Below are 11,376 nucleotides of genomic sequence, written 5' to 3'. Positions count from 1 at the left end.
AATGGACCACAGGACCCCTTTATTTCAACCAGGGAACTCCGACCCGTGCTCTGCTTGCCAGTTCTCCCCTATAGAGGAGGGAAAAATAAGAGTAAACTCCATTTATGGTGAAATAGGTTAAAAATCGGCTGTTTTTATGAATGCAGAGAAACTGGCCAAGGCTACTGTTGAGTTTTCAGTTTCAATGTCACACTTGATCAAACCCCAAGATAATCTCAGATAATCACTCTGCCCTACCCAGAATCAAGAATTTAGGCACCAGAATCTCACACGCCCTGGCAAACCAACTAGTCAGTGGTGAGATGGGGGGTAGGGGGTGTGGAGGTAAAGGAGCAGTCAGGGCCCAGGCACTGGGCAGCAAGAGTTCGCAGCTGGAGCCGGAATACTCGTTTCTTTTTACACAGCGCAAGGAACTGCCCTTGATACACCCTTTGACGCAGTAGAAAAAAGGGGTAAACGATGCTAATAAAGCTAGTAATTAATGTGAAATTGACCATATGCCACCTATTTATCTAAATGGAAATTTAAAAACTAGGGACAATAAACCCAACCTCCAGTAAGAACCATTCAGTAACTCAAGGACTTCATCTTAAGGCGCGGTCCGAGCGCACTAGCTCAATGAGTCCAAACCTTAACACCTGCTTCTAAAAACCACAAATCCCAGCCTGACGGAGATCCCTGCGCCTGCGACGTGACGACCTACGCCTACATTTCCCAGCGGGCCGAGCGGCTACGCTGACGCACGCGTGCGCCTTGCGTCTCTCCCTCTAAGTCGGGTTTGACCTACAGCCACCCGGAGAAGATGGCCGCCCCAGCAGTGTCCGGGCTGTCCCGGCAGGTGAGAGAACGGAGGTCCTGAAAACTAGCGAGAGGATCCTTCCTAGGGTGAAACTTACCAGATCGCTAAGGGCCATGGGGTGAGGCCATAGCTGGGGAAGCGTGGCCGCCGTTCAGCGTTATAGGGCCCTGCGAGTGGAGGCGACGCAAAGCAGTTCAGGCGGCCCTGTCTCCACTCTGTGGACGCCCGCGGGGCAGGGGGCGCAGGGTGACGCGCGCCTGACCTTGGCGACCCCCGAGCACAGCCTCGGGAAGCACGTAGCTTGAGGAGCAAGGGAGAGGGAGGCCGGGCTTCCCTGGACCGCGAGGAAACGACACAGCCCACCCCCCAAGTCATTTAACTTTGTCGTTGTGGTTAAACCTGACAGGGGTCACCAATAATGCTAAGGGTTATTTGTAACATTTTTATAAGACAATGAGACGGAAAAGTTTAAATGACTAGTCCTTGGCAGCTCAGCCAGTAAGGGGTAGGTAGGGCTGCGATTTGAACCCGCACAGTCACACAGAAGATGGAGTTGGAAAGAAAATTCGTGCTCTTTGTATTACATAACAACACTATGATTGGCATATCATGACACCTTGCAATTTAGGTAAGTTTTCTATAAGTGACAAAGTCTTTTAATTCCCACAACCAGTTGGTATAATAGTACACAACAGAACTGAAATTATTTAAAGGTGACCTGTGCCCTTGCAGATTTTTTAGACAGTGGGTTCCAACTCTGCTCCTTGGTAGACAAGATACCATTTCTCAGAGCTAGGACCTGCGCTCACATCAAAGTGCCACAATACTCCGGATTAATCTTTATTTTCCTATAGCATTTGGATTCAAAGAAAGTACATCTCTTGCACATCATGATGGGAATCTTCCCACTTTTTATTAAAATCCTTCCTCACGGGTGGTAATATAAATGCCAAAAATCTTGGGTTTTTTTGAAACCTGTATTTCAGCCATATTTGTGTTTTCTCTCTTACACTCATGTGCTAGCTTCACCCTGTTCCTAGCAAATGAAGAAGTTGGTGGGAAAGCAAATTACCCAGGCAGCTAGGGATGATTCTCAGTGGGGAAATTTACTCCTAGATAATAAAGAGCAGCTCGTGTAGATTATGTGATGATACTCAGAAACTAATCATTTAAAATGTTTTATTATTGTTTTAAAGGTGCGATGCTTTAGTACATCTGTGGTCAGGCCGTTTTCCAAGCTCGTGCAGGTATGTCAGTTTTTGTTATTAATTGTAAAATAGATGAAACTGTGAGTCAAACAGCAGTACTTTTGTATAAGTACTGCCTAAACCTTTCTGCATGATTTGTGGTTTCCAAAATGTGATGTATGCATGGGAGTAGAGAATGGAATAAGTTGAATGCCTGGTGTGTGACAGGCCCGTGCATAATCTTTGTGAGAATTTCTTAAAACCCCATTACAGTGATGGAAAGTAGCTGGTCCTCCTGTTTACAAAAGAGGAAACAGACTCTGGGAAAACCTGCCCAAGGTTACTCAGTTTGGTCTTAGAGCCGGACTGGAACTAAATCTTTCTCATTCAAAGCCTAAGCTTTCCCACTACAACCATATAGCACCGCCAAGCATATGTAGTCATATATTGATGATAGTGTGTGGGGAAAAAGCCTGTAGTTTTTTGTGAAAAATAATTCAAGCATCAGGCATCCAGTAAGTTGCTAAAGAGCTCTATTAAACTGAACAGTGATAAGGAGGCACTGTAGGGGAAATTTATAATGTTACTATGAAATATATAAAAATATACTTGTATATGTTTCATAAATACCTGATTTCTTGGTTCTAATGTACAAAACTGGCTTCCATCAGTGTTTAAAATCTCTAGTACTTGGAACTGATTAGTTACTGAGTTCAAAGGAAACATAAGCTCATCTCAGAATTGACGTATCTAATTTATATAGAGCTGAAAGGGACACCCTGTTTCCTCAGCACCTCATTTTAAGATGAAAAATCAGAAGCTCAAAAATGGAGCGACCTCGCCAAGGAAACAGCCCTGATTTGTTTGAGAATTGCCATTCAGAATAGCTCTTTGATGACATATTTAAACTGTTTTGTGCTATAAATGATGTCATTTTTTTTAATATAAATACTTAATCTTCCTATTGGCAGTATGATGTTGTCTTAACTGATTTTCCTTTCCTCTTCCTCCCCTGCCCCATCCTTTTTTTAAAGCCACCTGTTCAGGTATATGGTATCGAAGGTCGCTATGCCACCGCTCTTTATTCTGCTGCATCTAAACAGAATAAACTGGAACAAGTAGAGAAGGAATTGTTGAGAGTAGCAGTAAGTAGCTTTTCTGTTCATTACTTACTAAATTTCCGTCGTCTGTGTTTCGCTTTAATTATTTGGCCACGTATCCCTAATGACGTATATCCTAAGAGAAAATGGACTACCAAAAAAAAGAAAAAAAACCTGTTTTCTGTAATCATGTTGATAGTGATAGTAGTGGGTCTTGTTATTCTGAACCTACTGTAATAGGTACAGGTGGGTACATATCAGGATATTAATATTAGGAACCAAGATTTGGGGCTAAGAGAAGAAATAGAAGTCACCTTTGAAAATCTGTGTTTGTATTTCAGATATTTCCAAAATAGTCTTTAGAATGTATTATAACATGGTTTACTAGGAATTTATTTTACGAATCCTTTCCTCTGTTTCAATTTTTATTTTATTCCCAAGATGTGAGAAGAAAATGACCAAGCAGAGCACGCTGGGCAGCAAAATTAGGAAAGGTCTGTGATGGTATAAGAGAACTGATAAATCATGAAGCTTACAGAGGAAAGTTTATTTTTACATTTTTATTAACATAAAAAGAATAAATTAATTGAATTAACAGAAGTCTACTATGTAACTTAAAGAGGAGAATCTCTGCTGTAATTTTAACTCCGTTTTCTAATTAACAAGTTCCTGCCCATTTTGTTGCTTGCCCTTCTCTTTTTGCTTTGTAGTTGGTCACCTCCACCAATAAGTTCTGGATTAAAGAAGGAGAGTCTGGTGTATACTCTCTCCAGAAAGAGTTTGGCTCTTTTTTTGGTTTTATGTTTTAAGAAGTTCTTGTATTTTTAATCCACTTATTTCTAAAGATTTTTTTATCTTACTGTTCGGAAGAAAAAAACCCTCACCGGCTAGTCATAAAGGATAATACTTACATATTTTGTTCATTTTTCATTTTAAGCTTTTTATCGGAACTTTTGTCCGAGCAGACAATAATGTTAGCTCTCTGTCCTGTCTTTGTCTAGTTATCTGTGCAGATCGCGCTTGCGGTCTCAGTTGGTGTGATTATGAGCCACACAGAGCCAACAGCCTTACTGTTGGAGACACTTGGGACAGGGGTGCAAGAGCAGGCAGGCTCTCACACAGGCATTTTTGGAGGTGATAATTATTGCCCGCTACTTGTCATTTATGCCCATTTTAAACCTGAACAGGGGTGTTCATAGTGGAGAGCATGACCTGGATTGTGGTCATTAGAATGGGATTTGACTAAAACCTGGAAATCAGTTAAGATGTGGAGACATAGGAAGGAGGCAGTTATCTTAAAACGCTATAAGAGACGAGCCGTGTTTTGGTCCTGAGAGAAAAGTGTGACGCTGCACAGATGCCCCGAGCTGCCCCTGGGTGATGCAGCAGAAGAAGATAAGAAACCTGGAAAACTGCATTCCCCTCACCCCAGAATGCTTTTCGTTTGTGTAAGTTTTTAGGGGAACATGTTGTTTCTACGGAGTCAGTCAAATTGAAGTCTTAGCCTGACAAGTCACCTGATTAGAGACAGAATTCTGGCCAGGAGCCTGGGAGAAGAGGCTACCGGAGGTATTGAACTGAAAGGTGTGCAAATGGAAACAGCCGTTGTAGGTTCATTGAACTCTGGCCCGATACTAAGGGGAGCAAGGTGCTGGAAGCTCCCCTGGGTCACTGAAAACAGACATTTATGAAGTAACAAAATGGAGACACATGGTGTCTCTCCTGGTAGCTGCACACCCACTGTTTGTCCGCTCTCCCTCCCAGACTGACTGGGGCACCTCTGGAAACACCAGAGGTCTCACGGGGCTCTGTAAGAGGCAGGACAGAGTCAGGATCGGTCTGAGACGGAGAGGCCCCCAGAAAGGGCATGACGAGCAGTCCTCCTTTGCCTTTCGAGCACCTTTTTAGGTCCACACCTGAGTGTTGGCATCACTGGCCGCCTCATAGTATGTGAAAATCTATAGAGTATTACCTGTATTAAATACGTTAACCTGTGCCGTTCATTGAATCTTTTGGCTGCTTCATTTTTTTATAATCTCTCCTAAAAAGCAAAAATAATTTAAGAAACTTTATAAAGTGTTTTTAAATTTTTTCAAGAAATATGATTATACCCTGTGTAAAATCAAGGTAACAGTATTCTCAAAGGCAATGAAAATTACTTGATTGTAAACTTCTCTTCATATGTGCCTGAGTGCTGATTTAATTAATGAAGTACATGATTCATAAGAAGGTATGTTGTGGCAGTTAGGATCATTTATGCTTTAAAGAGTTAAAGAAAATTTTTTTCTTTTTTGGTACTTTCAGCAAATCTTGAAGGAACCCAAAATGGCTGCTTCCATTATGAATCCGTATATAAAGCGTTCCGTGAAAGTGAAAAGCCTAAATGACATGAGCGCGAAAGAGAGGTTCTCTCCCCTCACATCCAACCTGATCAGTAAGTATTAGATCTTTTCCACCAAAGTCCCTGAAAATCTGCTGCTGGAAGTGTGGTCCATGGACCAGGCCCATCAGCCTCCCCTGTGTCTTGGCAGTGAAGCCGCTCAGGACGTAGCCGGCCCGCAAAATCAGTCTGCGTCTGAACCAGCTCCCCGAGTGAATTGTTTGTGCATTCAGGTTTGAGGAGCACTGTCTGAAGGTTATTATGATGTAAGAAAGTAAAAATTAAAAAAAAAAAAAAAAGGTGTAAGAAAGTAACTGCAGTCAGTACGTTCAACTTGTGGAGAAGACCCCTGGGATTCATACCAAGGAAATGGTTTGTAGCCAGTGGTGGTACCGCCGTCCTTGAAGACGTTTGCATTCTTTGGTGCTTCTGGCTGGCTTTTGAAGTCCCTTGGTCAAGCAGAATACGAGCTCCAAAGAATATGTGTTCATGTCGTCATCTTTGAATATTGATACATGTTAATTTGCGGTTAGATTCCATCCAGACGTAGGAGATTCTCCTACAGGCTGCGATGAAGACAGCTGTTGCAGACCCGTGAGACCTCCCCCCATAGCCACCTTACTGATTGACATGCGAATCGGTGCTGGTTCTTTTAAACGCTGGATATGCTTTTTAAAATAACAAGTGGCATCTTTATTCACATTCCTGAAGGATGTTGAATGTGGCATGTTAAGGCCACAAATCTGAGTTTGCTTTTGAGGTGAATACAATACCTCATGAATAACCTGTTCTGAGTGAGTTTCATGTTGAGACCTTCCCTTTCCCAGATTTGCTTGCTGAGAATGGTCGCTTGGACAATACCCCTGGAGTCATTTCTGCCTTTTCGACCATAATGAGTGTCCACCGTGGAGAAGTGCCGTGCATGGTGACCACTGCTTCTGTAAGTGACAGCTTGTTGCCGCTGGATTTGCTTCGACACTCCATGCGTCACATATTGCATAATGAAAAGAAAAAAACAGGCTGAAATGCAGGAATTGGTAAAGGTGACTTGTCACTTAAGAGGTTTGATTCGGTTCTTAATTCCGCTCTGGAAGGGCCAGTGTGTATCTTCTTAGTGCCTCCCTCACCAGGGACTACTCAGAAGGGCCAGACTGGGGTGAATGTGTCAGGACGTAGTGGTTTGAGTCATTTTGTAAATACCTTAGTGACTGGGCTCCTGAAACTCGAGTGTCTCTTCTGTGGCGGTGCATAGGCGCGTAGGACACATAGGCCCTTTGATCTTGTTGCATTGTTGAAATGGGCTGTAATAACGGACACCATTCTTTTTTGAACCCTACTATATGCTAGGTACTTTATTATTTTAATATCAGAGTTCCATGTGAGGTAGAATTATCCTTATTTTATAGATGAGGAAACCCAAGGAAATGAAGTTGCTTGCCCAGGGTGACAAAACATGGAATCGGGATTTGAACATAGGCCTCTCTTTCAGAAGTGCGTGTTCTTTAAGCTGCACTACGTCCCCAGAATTAATTTTGTTGGTGTCTTAAATACCTGTTTCCTTCCTTCCTCCTCACAGCCTGTGGGGCTTAATTAACAGTAGAGGATGGTAGATTGGCTTGGAGTATGCAGCCCCTGACCTCGTCTAGATCAGTATTTCTGGTGTGTAAAAGATATTCTGATTTTCCAAAAGAGCACAGTTTCAGAGAGACATTTTAGCACGTAATAGCATTTGCACGCGTATAGTTCCGTAGTTGGTGCCAGCGAAGCATGTAACTGGCCGAGAAACATCACAGCTCAGGCCTTCATCCGAGCCCACGGGGACCGCACCAGCTCTCCCTGACGGGAGCCCAGACAGGGCTTCACCCGGCCGATGGTCACACCGTCCCTGTGGCTAAGCCCTGGTACAGGTCACTCAGAGATTACAAGGACATGATTTTTTTAAAGGGTGCATATTTTTGTAAAAGTTTTTTAGAACCAACTGTTGCTAATGCTTTTGATGTTGAAATTCCTTGGGTAAATAAGTTTCCACTGTTTAAAAACAAAAAAATTACTCCTTGATAAATGACTAAGGGCACAGATTATAGAAACAGACTAATTGCAAATATTGGAGCAAGTGGGACATCAGGTGAGTTTCTTAGCCACTCCAAACGTCCGCTCTCCTACAGAAAATGAGAGAACGGCTAGCTGCCCAGAGTCATGCAGATTCCAGGAGATAGCGGGTGTAAAATGCCTGGCACCTAGTACCTGTCTCAGCGGAGGGTGTGCACGTACTTCCAAGTTCTCTAGCCTGGGGACTGAGCAAATAATGTTTTGATTAAACACTAATAGACTTGGGACTCCTGGTGGCTCAATCAGTTAAGCGTCCAACTCTCGGGTCATGACCTCAGGCTTGTACAAGGCCCTGCTTTGGGCTCCACGCTCAGCGGGGAGTCGTCTTGTCCCTTTTCCTCTGCTTCTCTCCCCTGCCGCACATGCTCTCTCTCAAATAAGTAAAATCTTAAAAAACAAAACACTGATAGATTTTTACAGCACCACCCCCCACAAGAGACATTGTTCTGTCTTTGCAAAGGCGGAACGCTTTTCTGCTAGCTTTTGGACTCCTGGACGTGGGGATGGGGAGCTCGGCTTTGTGACGGGTGAGAGGCCTCTCCATCCTCACCTCCCCAGGAGTAAGAGTGGGGTCAGGAGGAGCGAACACAGGCTGGATGGCGGGGTGCTCGTGCTGTCAGAGTAGAGTACAGAGCTGGGCGTCCGGGCGCTCCCAGAGGCTCCGAGAGGGCGGGGCCGTGCCTCGGAGCTCCTGCCAACCGTGGGGCCTAAACGTTCTAGGACCAGGTTAACCTGCAGCTTTCAATCCAGGGAAATAGTAGCCTCGTGCCAGGCCCTCGGGGCTGCACAGAGAAGAGGCCTGTGTCCTCAAGCATTGTTCACTTCAGGGTTTTCCTCCTTCCTCCTGTCTAAGCGGTACTGCTCGTGCCGGGCAGCAGAGACGGGAGGGAGTGGCGTTTACGGGCATCGGCGAGGTGTTCCTGTGCGACAGGGCCCTGGCCGCCCCCCGATGGCTCCACGCGGAGATTCACCAGGCCAGTCTTGTCGGTGTGTGCTGGCGGATTTTCTTCCTTTTCTTTTACTGTGGAAAGTTTCTGTTGTGCTTTATCTAAATTTAAAGGATGGTTTTGTCCCTTTTTAGCCTTTAGATGAAGCCACACTTACTGAATTAAAAACGGTCCTGAAGAGCTTCCTAAGTAAAGGCCAAGTCTTGAAATTGGAAGTTAAGGTAGGTTTTTAATTATGTCTGGTGTGTCTCCTCAGGTTGTCTGACTCTGTCGAATGGCTACATAAAGTGAGAAATTAAATCTGATGATATACTCAATTGCTTGCAGTAGAAATTTTACATTTTTGACTTAAATGATTATGGATTGCATTCACAATTTGACTTCTGCTTTTCTCTAGACGTAATTGTAACACCTTAATTTGTGCAGTATGTAGACTTTTCAAAGCACTTTTTCATCTTTCTGTTTATCGATGAAATGTCCATGCTTTTTCACGTTTCCAACCTTTTTTCTTTTCTAGACTGATCCGTCAATCATGGGTGGAATGATTGTCCGTATTGGAGAGAGATATGCTGATATGTCTGCAAAAACCAAGATTCAGAAGCTGAGCAGGGCCATGCGGGAGGTTTTCTGAAAGTGTTGATTTTGTCAGTGAAGATTCCTAAACTTGGAGCAACAATAAAATGCTCCCTGAACAGAACACATTGTCTACTATCTTTTCTGAAGTGGAAATACAGGGAGCCTTCTTTTTATATTTTTCTTTCAGAATCTCCCTGGTTGAAAGGTTAAAGGTCCCATTGTTTGGAGATTTTAGTTTGTGTAGATTATTCTTAGGAATTTATGGAAGCTTGTATCATGAGGGAAAACAGTAAAGGGGTGCCTGGGTGGCTCAGATGGTTAAGTGTCTGCCTTCAGTCAAGTCGTGATCTCTGTCCTGGAATCAAGTCCCACGCTGGGCTCGTGGCTCAGCAGGGAATCTGCTGCTCCCTCTCCCTCTGCCTCTCCCCCCTGCTTCTGCGCTCTCTCTCTCTCTCTCTCTCTCAGGTGAATAAAATGTTAAAAAGAAGAAACCGGTTAACATTTATTGAGGCCTTTTATGCCAGGCACTATTAAGTCCTTAATGTATCTTATCTTACCTCATGTCCTTGGCCTCTGAGCCCAGAGCCTGGGAGGGGCTGACCCTGCAGGCGGAGTTAAGGCACCAGCAAACCAGGCCCGTCACTGTCCTAGAGTTTCCATTGTCTGTGCCCATGTCCAGTCAAAGATACTGAAAGTGGTCCTCTGAGCCCCCAGATTCTGTGCCAGTCAGGACATGGGTACCACGCTCTCCTTCATGCTTACGGCTGCTGCCGAGCGTGGACCAGCGCCTGTTGCTGTGTCCTAAGGACCCGCGTCTGTCCGGTGGATTGGGTCCGCATGAGGTACTTGAGACAGGGCCAGCTTGTGCTCCTCTGATGATCCTAACAAGTACTTAAGTCCTGTACAGCTTGTTTTGACCCTGAAGTGATTCACCTATAAGGTGTTACTATTCTATTAAATATACAGGCATTAATGCTTTCTATAAAGGCTTTCAGATTCTGGCCGAAAAGATGTCTTCATTCTAGAATCTACTAGAAGAACGCCATTAATCTGCTAACAGGCATTCATCCCTCAGTCCCCGTGGGGGCAGAGGGCCAGATGAAGGCCGGACACTCCGCAGAAGAAGCCAGTAGAATAGCCATCCCAACCCCTGTGAATGTCCTCAACCAAGGAATGGCCAGCAGTTTCGGCCCGGAGTAGGAAATCGGGATGTTCTCTCCAGCTGAAAGCCGCTGTGCAGTGGTGGCGATACCGGTCACTGAAGCCACGGCTCTGGCTGAACTTCTGCCGATTCTCAAAGGCCTTTCCAGCCAACCATCAGCCATACGCGATAAATGTTAGTAGAGTCCTGTTTGCACAAAGGCGGTGGTAACACTTCTGCTTCTCTGTTGGTCATAGTTAACCTGTGAGGGTTGTCCAAAGGGATTCCTCGGAGACATACCTTTCCACGTGCAGCCATCACACTTCGGGTTGTGAAGTAGGTCCTGACGGACTAGAACCTTTGGAGTACCTGGTGTGGGCCAGGCACAGCAATTTTCACTATGCCCCCACCACCAGAAAGTTCCATAAAGAAGGGGATAGGTCACCACCTACAGTTAAAGCTCACGATGTGGACTGCGGCCCTGCACCCTGGGATAGTAACCGGGTGGCTGGGAACATGTCCTGGGGCCACCCGGGGGTGTGCGTGCAAGGCTGCCCTGCTGCTCCCAACCTCGGGGGCACCCCAGCTTCTCCAAGCCTCGGTCTCCCCCCCCACACACACACAGGAGCGACAATGCCCACTCCCAGAGTAGCTGCAAGAGGGAAGCAAGACGACCAAGAATTGAGTAGAGGGCCTCAGAGACGTAAAGATGTCCGTAAACGTTAATTACTGGCTCCACCACCTCCAACTTCCCTGGGTCATCTGACCCCAGGGCTTGATGGATGAAACAGCACTCACCTGACTTGTGGTCATGTGACAAAGTCCATCTGGTACCTCCTGTGAAGGTCTCAGGGCCTCAAGGGCTTGTCCAGCGCTCCTGGTTCCTAACAGAGCATTAGGATAACTCTTGCTCCATCGGTCCTCCAGGGAGGCCTCTCCCCAGTAAAATACCCTTGGTCCTGGCCTACCCCCTCCCCCACATACGGTGCAGCTTCGGAGATCACATATCTTACAATTTATAACAAACTTGTGATACAGGTGGGATAGACATCATCCTACTTTCAAATGAGGAAAGAGGTTGAGGGGCCCTGGGGTGTGCTCAGTGTCATGTGCTTGACCAGCTGGTGGATCAAGTCC

At 45.3% G+C, this 11,376-nt stretch overlaps 1 protein-coding gene across 1 annotated transcript; it reads left to right on the top strand.

Annotated features, from left to right (window-relative positions):
- The first annotated feature begins 734 nt into the window (after positions 1-734).
- ATP5PO (ATP synthase peripheral stalk subunit OSCP) lies at positions 735-9,219 on the top strand. The gene is made up of 7 exons (XM_026509980.4): positions 735-838; positions 1,996-2,046; positions 3,021-3,131; positions 5,391-5,520; positions 6,294-6,406; positions 8,657-8,743; positions 9,040-9,219. The coding sequence occupies exons 1-7, from the start codon at positions 803-805 to the stop codon at positions 9,151-9,153; spliced, it is 642 nt and encodes a 213-aa protein (XP_026365765.1). The 5' UTR covers positions 735-802; the 3' UTR covers positions 9,154-9,219.
- Positions 9,220-11,376: the final 2,157 nt, after the last annotated feature.

This window comes from Ursus arctos, unplaced genomic scaffold, assembly GCF_023065955.2.
Source record: "Ursus arctos isolate Adak ecotype North America unplaced genomic scaffold, UrsArc2.0 scaffold_4, whole genome shotgun sequence".
Taxonomy (NCBI): Eukaryota; Metazoa; Chordata; class Mammalia; order Carnivora; family Ursidae; genus Ursus; species Ursus arctos.
The sequence above is the reverse complement of the archived record's forward strand: the minus strand, read 5'-3'. Positions and strand labels throughout refer to the sequence as shown.

Bases quoted from the DNA above. Each gene is read 5' to 3' on its own strand.
- ATP5PO (XM_026509980.4), top strand. From the start codon at position 803: ATGGCCGCCCCAGCAGTGTCCGGGCTGTCCCGGCAG. The intron at 6,407-8,656 runs GTAAGTGACAGC...GTCCCTTTTTAG, and splicing joins GCATGGTGACCACTGCTTCT to CCTTTAGATGAAGCCACACT. The intron at 8,744-9,039 runs GTAGGTTTTTAA...TTTCTTTTCTAG, and splicing joins TCTTGAAATTGGAAGTTAAG to ACTGATCCGTCAATCATGGG.